Source organism: Corella eumyota, chromosome 2, assembly GCF_963082875.1.
Source record: "Corella eumyota chromosome 2, kaCorEumy4.1, whole genome shotgun sequence".
In the NCBI taxonomy this organism is placed as follows: domain Eukaryota; kingdom Metazoa; phylum Chordata; class Ascidiacea; order Phlebobranchia; family Corellidae; genus Corella; species Corella eumyota.
Genome location: NC_137491.1, coordinates 1,951,894 through 1,970,433, shown reverse-complemented (window position 1 = coordinate 1,970,433; position 18,540 = coordinate 1,951,894). Strand labels below are relative to the sequence as shown.

At 27.7% G+C, this 18,540-nt stretch overlaps 2 protein-coding genes across 3 annotated transcripts; one reads left to right on the top strand and one right to left on the bottom strand.

Moving 5' to 3' along the window:
• Positions 1–57: 57 nt before the first annotated feature.
• On the top strand, positions 58–5,060 carry LOC145743404 (microfibril-associated glycoprotein 4-like). Of its 2 annotated transcripts, none has more exons than XM_082561354.1 (7): positions 58–354; positions 439–756; positions 1,759–1,883; positions 1,991–2,087; positions 2,175–2,271; positions 2,331–2,389; positions 3,321–5,060. In XM_082561354.1, the coding sequence occupies exons 2-7, from the start codon at positions 459–461 to the stop codon at positions 3,566–3,568; spliced, it is 924 nt and encodes a 307-aa protein (XP_082417480.1). In that variant the 5' UTR covers positions 58–354; positions 439–458; the 3' UTR covers positions 3,569–5,060. The 2 variants fall into 2 exon arrangements, with proteins under 2 accessions (XP_082417480.1, XP_082417479.1); XM_082561353.1 differs by having other exon boundaries at positions 67–354; positions 2,331–2,398; positions 3,321–5,055.
• On the bottom strand, positions 4,996–17,314 carry LOC145743403 (uncharacterized). Its single transcript, XM_082561351.1, has 15 exons — positions 17,187–17,314; positions 16,800–16,964; positions 15,634–15,769; positions 15,219–15,296; positions 13,130–13,327; positions 12,628–12,771; positions 12,022–12,125; positions 9,456–9,551; positions 9,156–9,267; positions 8,317–8,376; positions 7,952–8,203; positions 7,545–7,588; positions 7,375–7,422; positions 6,826–6,999; positions 4,996–6,052 (listed from the first exon to the last, which is right to left on the bottom strand). The coding sequence occupies exons 1-15, from the start codon at positions 17,241–17,243 to the stop codon at positions 5,948–5,950; spliced, it is 1,773 nt and encodes a 590-aa protein (XP_082417477.1). The 5' UTR covers positions 17,244–17,314; the 3' UTR covers positions 4,996–5,947.
• Positions 17,315–18,540: the final 1,226 nt, after the last annotated feature.

Sequence of the window (18,540 nt, the reverse complement as noted above, 5' to 3'; positions counted from 1 at the left end):
GTATGTTGATTGTCGAGTTTACATTTTGTTTATTAATGCTTAACTTTTATTTTTATTTTTTGTATACATATTTATTCTCGATGTGGGAAGGTCGACTGCATGACCTTAACATAAAGTAACATCAGTTACCCAGACCCAGTCTCGAGTTGCCTGTGGCAGTTTGAGATATTTTATAGATTATAATTGTCCGATAATTAAGTTACTGATTAATTGCTGGCTCAGCTAAAGTTTATACCGTTTATAACGCCTTATTCAAGGACGCTACAGCATGACTTCACCTGGAATTGGACTCAGGACCTCATGTAGCGTAGAAAGTGTTCTTACCACGACATCTTGCTGCCAGCGATTGTTCAAGTGATTAAATTTTCTTTAACTTTAGGCTGTGGTTATTGTAAATGTTAATTATAGTTTTTTACTTTTTATGACTTTATTTTGCAGATATTGCTTAAACAAAAAACATGTTTTGGGTTAAGTTATTGGTGTTGGTGTTTTTGTTTGTACGCGGACAAAACGTCAGACAAGTTGTTTTAACTTGTGGCAACGATGACGACACAATGGAACGCGGAGAACCTGGAGCTCCCGGAAAGATGGGACCGATCGGACCTCCCGGATTCAACGGAACTTCCGGATTTCCCGGTGTTAATGGTGTCAGGGGTCTTCCCGGAGCGAAGGGGGAGCCGGGAAACTGTGATGAATGTCAGAGTTTGCTGCTTGAAATGCAAAATAAAATCGCAGAGCACGAAATTAAGATAAAAGGTAAAAATAACTTCTATTGTGTTTTTTTGATTGCCGCATAAAATAAATGTTTTTTAATTTGGTTTCTAGTGTCTTTAGTTTGTCGGGTGCTTTAACCATACAGTAATTGTAGTTTTAATATTTTATCTTGATTTGCTGTCCTGAAACTAGTTAAACCTTCAAATATTTTGTGTGGCGCCCAACAAAATTCCTTAATTAATTAAATGTACTACCCCAACCCTAAATGATTTTAAGCAATAATACTTTATATAAAAACTTAATGTTTTTGTAGAGGTATAAAATGTATGATACATGAACTGCTTAAACATCACTTAGAAGACTTTCAGCGAATATTGCATTTTTCAGTTACTTAAATAACGTCTAAGGCGTTTATTTAAATACCCTATTAGACGTGGCGCTTTTTCCAATCCACTTTAAAGCCATTAATCGATAACTAACCGTGGAAAATACCAAAGTTAGCTAATTTGTTTTTTACGGTGAACCGTTAAACGGAGTACCTATAGGCTTTTACTGAATTGGGGAGATCGAACCTTAATTAATTAAAGGTTAAGGTAATATACAATTAGAACCTTTATTATATCGCCACCTAAACGTAAGGTGTAAAAACGGAACGTTACTATAAATGAAAAGTTACTATTTACAACGTTTTGTTAAAAAAAAATAAAAAAATAAATAAATAAAAAAAGCCGGCAGCGTGGTGTAGTGGTAAGAACACTTGCTAAACCATGTAAAGTTGTAGGTTTAATCCCCACTACTCTCATGCTGTAGCGTCAAGGGGCGCTATAAACGGTATAAACTCCTGCTCAGCTAGCACTTAATCAGCAGCATAAAAATTGGGCAATTATAATCTATAATATCCCAAACTGCCACAGACAACTCGAGACTGGGTCAGAGTAACTGATATTACTTTATGTTTAAGACAGGCATTCGACCTTTGCACATTGAGAATAGAGATATATACAAAAAATAAGATAAATAATAGCATTATTATTGCTTATTTAGAATTGCGGCCATTTGATTGCACGGCTTTGGCCAACGATACAGGAAGTGGTGTTTACGACATTAATATAGATGGTAAAATAACTCCAGTTTATTGTGATCGGACTACATACGATAAAGTTTGGATGGTAAATACTTTTAAACTTCTGGGGTTTTGTTAATTATCGTATTTATAAAACCCTTCAACAATAGATTTAGTAATTTACGAAAAGTAATTAATTTTTACACCTTAAAGGTCATTCAAAGACGTTTCGATGGGTCTCAAGACTTTTACTTGGATTGGGATAACTACGTGAATGGATTTGGAAACATATCGGGCGAATATTGGCTTGGTAAGTCCTTGAAATCTAATTCTTTAACTTTATTAGTTGTGTTAAAGTTGTCTGTTGCATATAATATATCAAGACATTTATATACAGGTTTAAATAACCTTTACCAGTTGACAAAATCACGAAGATTTGAATTACGAGTTGATTTAAACTCCTGGAACGACGAAAAAATCTTTGCAAGATACAGGTAAAAAAATATAAATTAAATAAAAAAGTTTTATTATATAAACAACTTTTTTATTTTAGCAACTTCAAAGTTGGAAATCCTGAAAGTTTCTATCGATTGACTGTGGAAGGATATAGCGGTACGGCAGGTTTGTAAAATATAATTATGTTACTGGCAGTGTTTTAGTTGAAAAGTTTTACATAAATATGTCTTATGTGGTTAATTAGACTGACTACCAAACAAAAAACAATTATTTAAAATCATTAGCTCACAAATACCGCTTTAAATATAATTACAATAAGCGCATGTTAAAGACGCGTTTTTATCGTAAAAATTTGTAATTAAAAATATTTATTTTTCTTATAATTAATAGTTAAAAAATACTCTGATTTTTAATCCAAATCGGCTTTTTTTTAAAAGATCAGCATAAAAGGTGTTAGTAACAACTATAATAGCTTCCCTTTCAATACAACTTTATCTCTAGACACGTGATCGATCTATGCGAGGTTTTGTGGCAGTTTATAAAATCAATCGCATTTCTAAACTATGGTAAAATATAGATAATTAGATATAGTGCATTTTATATGCTTTAATTTGTACAATTTACCACGATTTAAATGCACCAGCAGTATTTATATGGGTTTAATTGTTTAAATTATAATACTGAGTTTATAATTTGTTTTTGGAGCGTTGGATAAGTGTTATCTAAAAAGATCGAGTACAACAATATAATAAATTATGACGTCACAATAGTTTATTGTTGTTTGCACAACTTTTATTATTAAAATATTATTTCGTATTAAAATTTTAATTTGTAAACAAACAATGGCTTAGGTTACGTAACAATGAGAATAAATCTTTATTTTTTTTTAAATTACTAATTTAAAATAAAAATTAATTATTTAATATTTTATAAATTAAAATGTTTTTTTTTATTTATTATTGAGCATTTAGTAAATTCATAAAAAAAATAAAATTTAGTTTTTTTATGTCGAAAAGTTCTCAAAATTATTTAAGTAATTAAAACTTTTTATATTTTAGTAAATTGTTTAACTTTTATATTTATGCAGGAGATTCGATGAAACGTCATAATGGGATGCCGTTTTCAACATTTGATCAAGATCATGATATGTGGAGTGATGGTAACTGCGCTAACTACTATCATGGTGCTTGGTGGTATTACGGTTGTGTTTGTTCAAACTTAAACGGAGAATATCTTGTTGGGGGAGTTGAAAGTAGTCCTGGAATAAATTGGAGGCGTTGGAAAAGTAATTTATATTCGTTTAAAAAATCTAAAATGATGATTAGACCGTTGTAAAATATTCGTTAATTAAGGGAAATAATTAAAAACGCTTATTTGTAAATTAATTATTTCACTTATTAAAAAACTGAAAACTTTTAAAAATAATTAAAAAATTTAAAGTTTTGCATATAATATAATTACATTTTACTAATTAAAATAAAAATTGTAAAGACACCTTTTCATAGGTTTTTAGTAAAAACTAATTATTAATAACATATTTGTAAATAAAATGGCATTTTTTAGTTGTAAAAATATTTGTAAATTGTGTGTAAAATGAAAATATTTTTTTCATAAAGTTGTAGCTTATTATGCATAAGCTAACCTTTTATTAACATTAAAAACAAAGAAATTTAACAGTTTAAAATTACGTGAGAATTATTTTTGTAATCTTTCATGATTTTGTTAAAACTTAATATTAACTTCTATTACGATATACTTTTTTAATGTCTTTTAATCTTAGACTTGTTTTCGTTTTTTTCCAGATTTTGACTATTTTTTGATTATATTTTGACTATTTTTCTAACCCTATACTATATAAGAGTCCTTTTTAGACTATCCCTAACCAAAATTAATAAAAAATCATACTAAAATTTAAAACCTTAATCCACTCTTGAAACCCAAAATCGCACACACCAGAGGCGTAAGGGGTCGGCAAGGGTGGCAAAACTTGTTAAGGATCAGGTAATTCGCTCAAAATTATCTAAGGGCATGTAAGGAACATATTACATTCTTGTCCATTACTACTTAACATTGTATTATATTGTGCCGCTCGTATTTGTATGTGTTGATTGCTATTGTAATGCTATCTACTACAAAAAAATTTTAAAAAATGCTAAAAATAAAATTATGTATATTTTTTTCACTTATAAAAAATGATTAGTAGATTGTATTTTTTTTGTGCTTGTATCATATGTGTTTATTGTTTCTTCTATCAAAAATTTTTGGATTGGGTCGACTAAGACCACTACAAAGGTTATATGGGAAATCCAGTTTTAACTTTTAAATTAACCGAACTGGGGAAAATAGTTTTAATAAACTTTAAATAATATCTTACACAAATTAGTTTCCTATTTCTAACATCACTAAATCGTAACCAAAATTACACGTTTGACAACCGACACCTTTGCTTAAAAGAGCTAGATATAACCAAGCAGAGACAACTTAACAAGCTGGTCAACGATTCAACTTTCTTTTAAAGGCAATGACATGGGACGAACTTTAATAACGCAACATTGTATTAACACTGGTGACCCCCTTTCAATAAATCAATATCCTAAACGAATGGAGGAATATTATCAACGAACGACAAATAAACTTAGCATGTGGGGCCCATTTATACCTAACCTTTATATAAATATAAGCACATATTAGGAATAAACCAGATGTAATTGCAATACAAATGATATACCAATGTGCTACTAGTTATCCAAGTTTAACCAAAATTAAATTTTAAAAAAATACAGATTTTCAGCTATACAAGTGTATTAGAAGTGCGATGACATCACAAACAAATATTGTTGACGTCATATTAGAAGATGCTAGGTTAAGAAAAGCAAAACATTAATTATTACAGCTTCAATATAAAACATCAGCAAAAAATTTCTAAAAATAAAGTTATTTAATAAAAGCTACTACGTTTTTAATGTTACAAAACAGTATATGCTTCATTCAATTAATTTTCATATAATCACATTTATTTTATAATAAAAAAATGATTTTTTGTAAGTTTATTAAAAAGTTTAGTTATTATTTGTACCAATGTTAGTCTAAAAATTACAGAAAATAGATTTTGTATTATTATATTTCTAGTTTTATAAAAAAAACTTTTAACATATTTTAAAGAAATGAAATATTATAAACTAAAAAGCAAGTTCATTGAAAAGAAAAATTTATACAAAAAAGCACAAAAACAAAAATTATATTTTTATCAGTTACAAATTTTTTTTTTTGAATCATTTTTTCTTGACAAGAAAAAGTTACAAAAAGCACAAAAATATTTGAATACTGATTGGTTGATGATTATCCACGTGATATATTGAGTGATTGTGACGTAATAAATTAAACCACATGACTAAGCACAGTTTGTTTTTTCATTTTTTTTAAACTAAAATTGTAATTTTAAAAAAAAATTTTGCACCGGTTTTGATAGCGTAATTTAAAAAAAATGCAACTTTAAGAAATGCACGTTTTTTAAAATAAAAAAAGTTTGTATATTTTAATCAAATTGTAATAAATTTAAAAATTATATCAAATAAATTTAGTAACAAATTAGCTTTTTAAAAAATAGCCAACATTTAGCAAAATTATTTTTAACCAACATTTGAACAACATTTAAGTGACAAAAAAGTTTGTTTATTTACAGAAATTTTGTCCTTTTTCAATATTTGTTAATTTTTAGACCAACTGCTGCTTCTCAAAGAACTTGTAGGTTGGATTCTCGTAACCATTTTGTTGCATTTGGAGTAATTGTCTTTCTTCTGGAGTAAGGCGGTCGTTAACCTGAACATAAAAAGTTTATTTTTATATTTTGTGAAATATATCGAGGCCAAAAAAGCAAATTTGGTATTTTTAAAATTGGAATACTTGTGGTTTATGGTCTTCAAAAAAAAATTTAATATTTATCAAGTATATTGGCATAGGTGTAGTGGTTGTACACTACATGTGGTCTTGGGTTCGATTCCCAATGCTTACATGCTCTTGGGTAAGGCGCTATAAACAGTATAAACTCTGCCAAAAGGCAACACAAGATTGGGTTGGGGTAAATAATGTTACTCTATGTTAAGTCGACCTTTTTAAATCTAAAATACAGTTATATCCAAAAAAAAAATATATATATATAAAATACTAATTACTTGTAAGAAAATAAGTTATGCCAGTTAAATAGGGGAGAAAATTATGCAGTACTGTGAAGTACGATAAAGAATAAGCTAGGACCACACAGCATCAAAGTTTTTATTAAAACCGTAAGTACAAGATCCTGAAATACTAATAGCCTATCATCTGATAGTAAATATTTGAATAGAACTAGGGTATATATAAGGTTGGAATATATAATAAATGTCATTAAGAATGGTAAATGTAGTAAGAAATTTGGCAAGAAATAAATGTAAAATGTACAGTCCAGAAAAGTAAAAAACGTTTTTAAAAAACTTTAAACAAAATTAAAAAAAAACAAAAACAAAAGAGAATTAATTATTTTATCCATAAGGCTAATAACAAAATAAATATTTTATTAACCGTTTTAAAAAAGATTGAAAATAGTGAACTCATACCTGAAGTTTAGTGAATTTTTTCTGTCTGATTACCGACCTCTTGTTAACACCATGAACAACCACAGCAACTAAGGTCACAAGAACAAGAAATCCAACAGAGACGGCAATCCAACGAGTGAAAGAAGCTTCACTGTAATCCTGGTATTCCTTATCGGTATCCACAACAGCTAGGGGCTAAAAAATTAACAAAATTTTTATTAAAATTTAATAGATCCTCCACCTATAAACCTGGATTTTTACTTATAAGTTACTGATATATTACTAGTTTGTCTGTGATAACTGCACACCACAAACACAAGTTTTTGTATTTTTTTAAACGGCAATAAATTGCTCATATATATAAAGTCCACTAGGCTTTATTATATTTAGATTTATATTATTTATTTGCATTTTTAAATTTTAAAAATTTACCAATTTTTGAGCCTATTTTATTTAAATTTTAAATTTTTACGAAGATATGAAATATTAAGATGACCAAAATTAATGCTGCTACCGAGAATTAAACTTAAAGCTAATGTAATAATTTAACATAAAAATTAATCAACTTACTTGTTGTTGGTTAAAGTCAGTATCAAAATCTATTTCAATTTCAGGAGTCTGAAAACATTTACAAAAAATAAATTTTAAGTATTTACCATGAAAATTTTAAAGTATTTACTACACAACTAAAGTAGTAAGAAAAAATTTAAAGTGTTTGCTCGATAAATTAAAGTATTTACCGTGGTTTCTTTAAACAACCAATCGTCATCATCATAATCTTCTTCTGAAAAATTAATATTCATTTAAGATAAACAAATACACAAATTAATTAAAACATTTTATTAAATTATTTATCCAGCAGCATGGTGTAGTGGTCAGAACACTTGGCCTCACTACATAAGATCCTAGGTTCGATCCCGACTGGTCTCATGTGGTAGCTACCATGAGTAAGGTGCTATAAATGGTGTGAACCCCTACTGAGCCAGCAGTTTAATTAGTAGCAGAATTATCGGGCAATTATAATCTATAATATCCCAAACTGCCAAATTAGCTAAAGACTAGGTTGGAATAACTGTTGTTACTCTATATTTAGGTCATGAAGTCAACCTTCCCGCAACGAGGATAAACAAAAAAAAATTTGCAATACCTTCTTCCTCAAGATCATCTTCATCGTTTATTTCTTCTTCTAATGCTCCTTCGGTTGTTTCTTCGTCATAATCTTCTTCTGTTGCATCCTCATCTTCATCATAATCTTCTTCTAAGTCTTCTTCCAGATCTTCCTCTACATCTACTTCCACTTCTTCAATCTCTGTGCTGTCCTCTTCATCATTGGAAGATATTTCCTCCTCATAATAATCCAACTCTTCATCTTCGGAATTTTCGATTATTTCATCCGAGTCTTTCATAAAAATCACAAAAAAACTATTTTCCAATTTCATGAAAGTATTTAAAATATTTTTAAAATTATAAAAAAATCAAGTATTCCAACATTTAGTTTAATAATTTACAAACCTGTTTGAGCAGGTAGACCTCCACCATCGATATAAATTGGTTGTTCGTTTAACAATTCATCTAAAATTTAAATAAATAATTTTTTTTAATTTAAATAAATCAAATTACAAAAAAATATATTTTTGTAATGTAAAAATTCGTTACAATATTTTCCCTAACATAATATTTTAGAACATAAAGATGACTTGTACTTTACAGTATTTTACTACAAAAAGAGACAACGGGAAACAAAAGAAAGCGAGGTTCGTAAAGTACAAGAGAGAATTAGCGAGTTATATAAAGTACAAGAGAGAGAATAAGCGTGACCGTACAGTAAGAAAGAGAATTAGAAAAAAACGCAAAGTACGAAAGGGAAAGAAATTAGCTAAAACCATAAAGTACGAGAGAGAATTTGCAAGCATCAAAAAAAGTTTAAAAAGTAATTAGCGAAAACCATAAAGTACAAAAAAGAATTAGCCTAGACAGTACAGTATAAGAGCAAATTCGCTAAAAAAGGATGAGAGAGAATTCGCGAGAAGAAATATAACTAAAAAGCATGAGAGAGAATTCGCAACGACTAAGAAAAAGCATTAGCATTAGCAAGAACCGTTAAGTTTAAGAGAGAATTAGCTAGGACTGTAAAGTACAAAAGAGAAATAACTAGAACCATAATGTACAAAAAAAGAATTAGCGTGGCCATCAAGTCCGAGAGAATTTTTAAAAACCAAAATATAAGACAGAGATTTAGCAAGAACTGTAAGGAATAAGAAGGAATCAGCAGGCACCATGTAGTACAATACTCGTTGGTGTACAGTAGCAGTCAAATTTTTTCCTAAGCAAAATTAAATTATAATATATACCGCTAGCCTGTTGATTTTGAATTGAGTCCATCTTTGCTTCGTGAACAGCTAATAGTTGTGCCAATTTGTCGTTATGTTTTTCAGTTAACAGACTAATTGTGTTGTCAAATTCCTGATATTATAATATCAAAAATATTGAGTTAATATTTGATTTAATAAAAAACTTTTATTTCTAAAATATATATATAGAAAAACCTCAAATTAAAAAAAAAATTTTAACATACAATTCTTTTTCTTCATTTAAAGTAGTATTAAATTTTTAAATGTTTGCATTTTGTAGTATTTTCTTATTTTTCTTACTTTTTTTAGTGATTTCCGTTGTTTTTTGATTGACTTAGAATCGATTGTTGAATTTGAACCCAGATTTATATTTGCTGAACTATAAGCAGCCATTGCCTGCAAATAAAAAAGGAATTTTAATAAAAAATAATTGAAAATATGCTAATTAAAAATAAGAGCACAATTTTTAACATATATAATTTCATAAAATAATTATTTTATATGCCCAAATTAAAGTGCACAAAATGTTTTAAATGTAAGTAATTATTTATTAATAAAATTTTGACTTGCCTAACTTACTAAAACCTAAGTCTTATTATTATTAAAGGTTAATGCTCATTATGACATGAATCAAATATTAACAATTTTTAGATATTATTATCCCTGTGAAACAGTTTCTTGAATATAAAATCAATTAAAATTTAATAAAAAAATGAATAAAAAAAACTAAAACCACAATTTTGAATAGGAAATGTCAATCAATTGAATGACTTTTTTATATTTCTGCGTATAGACACAAAATTATTTTATTTCTTGTTTTTTTTTTATTTATTATTAAATATCCATCTTATTTCTATTAAGTTATTTGATAGTTTATAATAGTTGAAATTTTAATATTAAAATTAGCTTTTATTATAAAAAAATTTTAAAGAGATGATTCGGTCGCAGAGTTTCTTTTTTAATTATGTTGGAATTTTTCCAACTTGCACGAGGATACCATTATTTTAAAAATTGGTCAAGTAGTTTTTGAGATATCTGGATTTGAAGGTAAATATTGTAAATAGGGAAAGTCCCAACGCTCGCGAGTCATGTGACGTACGACGTCATCGTCGTAAGATCATATGCTGGCAGACATAGGAAAATGACCTTATTATGTCCTCTCTGACCCGTTAGTTGTACTTTTTTTAAATTTTTTTTTGCAGAAAACAAACTTAACCTAAGAAGCAATATTTAGCCATATTATATAAGACATTTTTTACTTTTAAAGTATTTTTAATTAGGTAGGCCGTATTTGAAAAATTCTAACAAATTAAGGTTATGTTGTTAATTTTGAAAATTTACAAGTCAAAAACGGCCAATATTGGCTGACAAACACTTACAAGAAACAGACAGGTCAACTGAATGTTACTGAAGCAAAGTTTACCTGTTAGAACAGTAAGTTTTGCATAAAACTTAATATATCTGACAATTTTGAAAAAAAATAGTTCTAATCACTAAACGTCACATGGGTTAAGAAACATCATATAAAAATAGTTCTAATCACTAAACGTCACATGGGTTAAGAAACATAAAGTATAATATACATCAATAAACTATAAACTAAATATTCTAGTTAACATCTTTATGTATTTTTTTAATTAATAATTCCAAACAATTTTTAATATAACGTACAGTATATGTAAGTACTTGTACCCCTGGCAACAAATATTAGTGTTTGCTGCCCTTCTTAACTTTAGTTTGTGCTTTACACTTGTAAAAAAATTGCTGCCCTTCTTAACTTTAGTTTGTGCTTTACACTTGTAAAAAATAAACTTATTTGTTATAGTATAACCAAAATAAAAGTATTGTCTATATAGGCTATATACGCCAATTTGAACAATTTGACAATATATTAGTTAACAACAATGAAGTGATTTTATTTTAAACAAAACTAAGACTGTGTTAACGGTAAACTTTGCTTTAATAACACTTAGTTGACCTGCCTGTTTCTTGCAAGAGTTTGTAAGCGTTTTTGGCTGGTAAATTTTTAAAATTAACAGCATAGCCATAATTTGTTAAATTTTTAAATACGGCCGACCCAATTAAAAATACTTTAAAAGTAACAATTGTCTTATATAATGTGGATAAACTTTGCTTTTCATGCTAAGTTTGTTTTCTGCAAAAAAAATTTAAAAAAAAGTACAACAAATGGCTCAGAAAGGTCAAAATAAGGTTATTTTCCTATGTTTGCCAGTAAATGACTTACGACGATGACGTCGTGCGTCACGTGACTCGCGAGCGTAGGGATTTTCCCTATTTAGAATATTTACCTTCAAATTCCGATATCTCAAAAACTACTTGACCAATTTTTAAAATAATCCTATCCTCCTGCTAGTTGGAAAAATTCCAACATAATTAAAAAAGAAACTCTGCGACCGAACCATCTCTTTAAGTTAAAAAAAAAAATTCGTTTAGGTGAAAAAATAAATTTTTAGATACAAATAATATTTTATTAGTAACATAATGGCTTATGTGAGTCTATTATATTGTATTGTGAGTCATATTTGATTATTTGTGATTCACAATAAACATGTTTATTACCGAATAATATGTAGGAGAATTTTGACAAGCTGTTTTTTATAAACCTATGTTTATCAACTTAATAAAAAATACTTTTTTTTAGCTTATAATTACACCAATACATGAAAGCACAAAAAAATAGTCTAAATCTTTTTTTAATCCTATTTATTAAAGGTATCTTGAAAACTTTAGCTATTCGAACCCCAAAAAACAATCAAATATATCAAAAGTGGTTAAAAAGTACAAAAATAAACTGTTTTTAAAGTAAAAATGCATCTAACAAACTATTTCTAAAAAAATAACTTACATTAGCCAGGTTAGTTTGATGTTGTTGCTGTTCAATCATTTTACTTTCAATATAATTTTCATGTTCGTTTATTGGATCAATTTCAGATTCAAAATACGAGGTCGCTGTTAATTAAACAATTAATATTAAACAATAAGTAAATCTAACATAGAAAAAAATATTATTTTAAAACAAAAATTTAGAGTCAATTTCTTTGTTCGTTCGTTCGTTTTTGTTTTTATACATTTTTATCCTTGATGTAGAAAGGTTGACTCTACAACCTAACATAGGGTAACATTTGTTACCCCGACCTAGTTTCAAGTTGCCGTTGGCAGTTTAGGATATTATTGATTATAATTGCTCGATAATTATTCTGCTGATTAAGTGCTGGCTTAGCAGGAGTTTAAACTGTTTATAACACCTTACTCAAGAACACTACAGCATGAGAGCAGTAGGGGTCGAACCCACGACCCCATGTAGTGTAGCAAGTGTTTTGACCATTACACCACACTGCATTTAGCCTTACATTTAGCTTATAAAAAACTAATTGTTTATAATATTTTTATAAACAAAAAAAAGTAAAAAACTTAAATAATTACTGAAAAGAAGAAAGCTAAAAATTCTTACTTGTGGACGTTGGTGTTGATTCTGTTGTCGTTGTTGTAGTTGTTGATTCTGTTGTTGTATCAACATCAATGTTATCGAAAATAACTGGACCGAGGTTGCTGAATAGTTGACCAACATTGGGATCTTTTTGTCCTTTTTTAGGAACTAAAAATTAATAAAAAAATCACTTTTTCGTAAAAAATTTTGTTTTTATTATAAAAAAAATAAAAACATCGTAAAAATTTAACATTTTACGTGGCATAACCATTATAATAATATTACAAATTAAAAAGTGTTTTTTTAAATATCTTTATCCTTGATGTAGAAAGGTCGACTTTACAAACTAAACATAGCGTAACAACAGTTACTTTGACCCGGTCTTAAGTTGCCTTTGGCAGTTTGGAATATTATAGACAATAATTGCCTGATAATTATTCCGCTAAGTCGATTTTGGCTTAGTAGGAGGTTATACCATTTAAAGTGCCCTACTCAGGGGTGTTTCCCTGTTATAAAAAGTACTTACCATTGTCGTAAGTTCCACCACATTTTTCCACGCAATCTTCCATAGTTTCAAAGTTGTTTTCATTCCCACCGCATCCCCCGTATATAAACCTTGTGCATTGTGCGAGATCGACATCGTAATAAAAAGCCGGAAACGCTGCCCGGCAGAATCCAATCACCTTAGGAAGGCTGCAGATCTCATTCAGGGGCTCAGTTTTAACTAAAAAAAGAAATATTTAAATGTTAAAAATAATAAATTAAGTTAATAAGTCTGCTGGCTCTTGTGAATTAAAATAAATAAACAAAATTAAAAGAAGACAAAAAACAGAACTAAGTTTGCAAATACATATTTAAAAATAGCATTAAAAAAACTTTAAAAAATACATCAAAATACTTAAAAAATGTAGCAATAAAAGTGTTTTATACATACATAGTTGTATATATATTGCATTGGCCAATATATATTTAAATACATAAATCCCTATTAGCACAGACATGATAAGTAACTGGCTACATATTGCCAATGTTTAATGTAATAAGAAAACTGATATAGTTTAACAAGTAGTGTTGTCATCATATACTTTATTTTAAAAAAATAAAAATGTTATAACAAAATCAAATTGTAAACATTATCTTAATATAACCAATTTAACAATATCATTTTTCAAGTAATTGACATTTCCTTGTTTTAATGAGACCCCCTAAGACTAGGCTCTGACAATTACAGGTTTCTCATAAATGAAAAACATAAATATATTGATTTAAATAAAATCAATATTTTAACTTAGTATTTTAAATTATAGTTTTAAGTTTATAAATTTAGAAAAGTGTAACATATATTTTTCTGAATACAAAAATATAAGATTATATATAATATATAGTTTATAGAAAAAATATTTTTATTTAATAATAATGCTTAAGTGTTTAGATAACTTGCAATTTTATTATGTTTTTAAAAATATATTGTTTATTGTAGTGACCTATTTAATAAACAACTGACCTATTTACACTTAACTGAGAAAAAATAATCAATAGACATCAATATTTAAAATAAAGTTTTTGATCTTAAGAATATCATTTTTATTTTAATTTAAAAATGCCAGAATTAATTTACAAAGTGTTATGTTTGTTTTAATTAAATATACAAGCCAATAGCCTACCCTATTGTTTGCACATTAGTTGTCGTAATATGGTCGCAACTCTTAACTAATATATGCCCACAATAATGTCCCGGCAGCGTGGTGTAGTGTTAAGAACACTTGCTACACCACACATAAGGTCGTAGGTTCAATCCCCACTGATCTTATGCTGTAGCACCCTTAAGCAACGCGCTATAAATTATATCAAACCTTGCTGAGCCAGCACTTAATCAGCAGTTTAATTACTGGGCAATTATAGTATAATATCCCAAACTGCCACAGGCAACTCGAGACTGGGTCGGAGTAACTGATGTTACTCTATGTTTAAGTCGCACATTCGACTTTCCCACATTGAGAATAAAAAGATATATACAAAAAAAATAAATAAAAATAAGTTAGATACATTTACATATATATACCATCTGCCAAGTAACATTAGATACAAATGTAACAAAATACATTATGTATGTATAGAAAATATGTTAATAAAAAAGCCCAGACACAGAATGAAAAGTAACAATACAATCCTAAACAAATATTCTATTCAATTTAACAATTTCTTTACAATCTATTCAATTCAATCAAACAAAGTCAGGAAATTTAAAAACCTCGAGAACCATTTTATGATGGTTTAATACAGTGAATAAATAGCCTATACAAAAAATAACCTAATTCCTACATTTCATTTTAAATTTCAAAAAAATTTTTATTTTATTGGATAATAATTAAACTCAAAAAATAATAACTTAAATTGTCGAATTATAAAAAAATATTTTAGATTTTATATCATTAAAAATAAAAATTTAAAACCTTATTAATAATTTAACAGGTTTCATGTTAAAAGTAAAATGAAGTAAATTAGAGAGGATTACAGTTTCTTAATAACATGAATTCTGTCAAGAAAAGTCTTTAATTAAAAAAAAAAATTTAAATTCAAAAAAAAAAAAAATTTATTTAAAATGTTTAACTAACCTGGTTGTGCAGCATCTACAACTGATTCTGGAACTTTAAGTTCAGGGACAATTTTTCCTTCTTGTTTGGTAACTGGGGCTGTAACAATTTTATCAATTTTTTATTTCATATTCAAACTCTTACTTAAAAATTTGATCTCATGGCCTAAACATAGAGTAACATTTGTTACCCTGACCCAGTGTCGAGTTGACTTTAGTATTTTAAAATATAGTTAATTGTAATTATGCAAATTGGAAAAAAAAATACACCATTTGAATAAACTACACTAATTTTAAAACATAATAAACTACAATAATTTTAATTTTTAAAATCTATTTTTAAAGTTAAAAATATTAATACCATTTTTTCCAAACTTTTACTTGCAAATAATATAGACAACTTATAAACATATTAAAGATTTATTCAAGTGACATACCAACACATTTCATTGGAGTAACAGAATGAGAATGACCTTTACATACTGGTCCCTTATGACCGATACTACACCAATGTTCAACTAAGACTTTGTTATTTTCTTCTGTTACAGCAGTAAACTCCATAGAAGGGTATACCTAAAAAATAATAAAAATTGTTTTTGTTTTGTAAATGAATTTATCCTCAATGTGGGAAGGTCGAATGCGCAACCTAAACATAAAGTAACATCAGTTACCCTGACCTAGTCTCAAGTTGCCTTTGGCAGTTTGGAATAATATAGATTATAATTGCGCAAATAGCATTTTACTTAAGAGCGCTACAGCATGAGATCACTGGGGATTAAACCAAGGGTCTCATGTAGTGTAGAAAGGTTTATGACCATTACAACATGCTGCCAGTTTTTTGGTTAAAATAAATATAACAACCTTAGAACCTAAAAAATATTCAGATTAAGATTTTTTGTTGTTATGTAAAATGTGAGTTAAAAGTATCCTATATCCAAATCAATATAACATCTTATCTTTACAATATAGGCCCTTATAGAAGTGCCATTTTAAAAATTGAAACAAGACCTCAGCAAAATTTAAAAACAATGTCAGCAAAAATCTCATATTACCACCAAACATAAATCAAACAAGCAACAGGTTTTTAATTATATATATACCCTTGGTAAACAATTTCTAATTTTATTTATTGAAATTATCATTTAATTTTTTTTAACAATTTCTAATTGTATTTATTGAAATTATCATTTAATTTTTTTTAACAATTTCTAATTGTATTTATTGAAATTATTGTTTAATTTTTAACTTAAAGTTACAATCCAAATATATTATTGTAAAATTGAAAAAAGTTATTAAACCAGCAGCATGTTGGAGTTAAAAAACTTGGCTTTATTACAAAGGGTCCTGGGTTCGGTCCCCACTGCTCCTATGCTGTAGCTTCCTTGAAAAAGGCGCTATAATTCTGCTGAGCTAACACTTTATCAGCAGCATAGTTATGGTGCAATTTTAATCTATAATATCCCAAACTGCCAAAGGCAACTTGAGACTTGGTTGGGAGTAAAATACGTTACTCCATGTTTAGGTTGTGAAGTCGACCTTTCCACATTAAGGATAAATATATATAAAAAAATATTTAAAAGTCAAAGACAAGTTTTTAGTTTACCTTTTGGCAGTAATCCAACACTTCTTTCACTGTTTTCAAACAATTTGAATCCCCGTCAACGTCGGTTATCCATTCTCCAGTTGTCAAACTCCTGTGCTGATTATTTTTTCCACAAAACATTGCAATTGCCGGATCAAAATGCATCAAATCCCCTTCCAATGTAGCCTAAAATAACAACATTTCAAAATAAAAACATATTAGTAATTAATTAGTTAAAGAAAACAATACCAAGATGATTTTAATTTTAATTTATTTAGGTAGAACAAAAAAGGACATAAAAAATATATTTCAAGTTGTTAATTAACAATTTAAAAAAAATATATAGCCTATTAAGTAGTTTAGATGAAATTTATCTTTAAGGAAAACCTTTTTAAAGTTATAAAATACCTCAGGCTGTGCATAACACAAAGAAATCAGACACAGAATAACTCCTACCAACTTCATGGTAACTTTTGTATCACAATTCTTACAAAAACTTTTTGGCTTTTACTTTTAAACTTTATTTTTTTATAACTGTAGAAGTAGTAATATTAAATGTAATTAAAATTTATATGTGCATTTATAAACAAAGAATATGGAATTTAACTTTATACTAATGTTAAAAAACCTTTTCTTTGGCTGTTTGGTATTTAAAAACTTAAATTCAAAAACTTGAATTCTCTTGCCCTTTTTTCGACATTTAAAACATGTTAAGTAAATGACAGACTAACTAAGCTGATAATATAGTTAGACAGTGATAAGCTATACAGTCTTGGTGTATTTATATATTAGTTTTAACAAGGTAATTAGTTTGGTACTTTTAACAAAAAAATACCGAAACTACTAGCAGACCAGATTTCCAACTAACCGAAAATTAAACATTTGAAGTAACAGAAGTTAATTTGTTTTGACCAACTAGAAACTAAAAAAGAATATATTTTCAGTTCATAAAGTAACCACATTTGGTATTAAATATAAACTTGTTACGTAGTGATTACGAAATCGAATCTGTCTTTTGAAAGATTAGACTGCGTAAGTCCGAAAGTAACAATTTACAAAACAACAAGAAAGTCCTTGTGACGTTGAAAGGAGAATTTATCACTATTGTGACGAAATAGAAGACACGCGGTGTCTCTGTCTGATTTAATATTTTGTGTAGATAAATTTAAACTTATGTTTTAAAAAAATAACAACTAATATTTAAGAGATTGGTTTTAAAATAGTTAAAGCTATTTCTTGTATGCTGAAACTATAAAAGTACTTCTATTGTGAAAAAGGTATTGAAATTTATTTCGCAAAATTACCCTACTCAAAACCAGATATATTTCCTTTTTGAAAAAAACCCATTTTACAAAAATGTTTATAGGATAGTTTTTTTATAGACGTAAACTCCCATTTAAACTTCCCTATTACTTTAAAGGCCAATTCCCTGCTATGTTTTATAGTTTAAAATCATTTCTGAACTTTCAAAATACCCAGTTTAGCTTTTTTTGTAGGAGGTTTTTACGTAAAAAGTTTATATATCCTTGTACATTTTTACTTAATAAAATAACTATTTTCTTAATACTAAAAAATAAATTCTTTGGCTATGTAGTAAAAAACTGGAATATAAATTACTTTTACGGATTCCGAATTTACTTATTACCTTTTACGGTTCCTACAGAACGTTATTTCTTGTTAATTTCAATCCTAACATTTTTAAAGAACCGTAAAAGTGACATGATTTTCAAATTTGGAAAAATAAAATTTGTTAAATATTAAC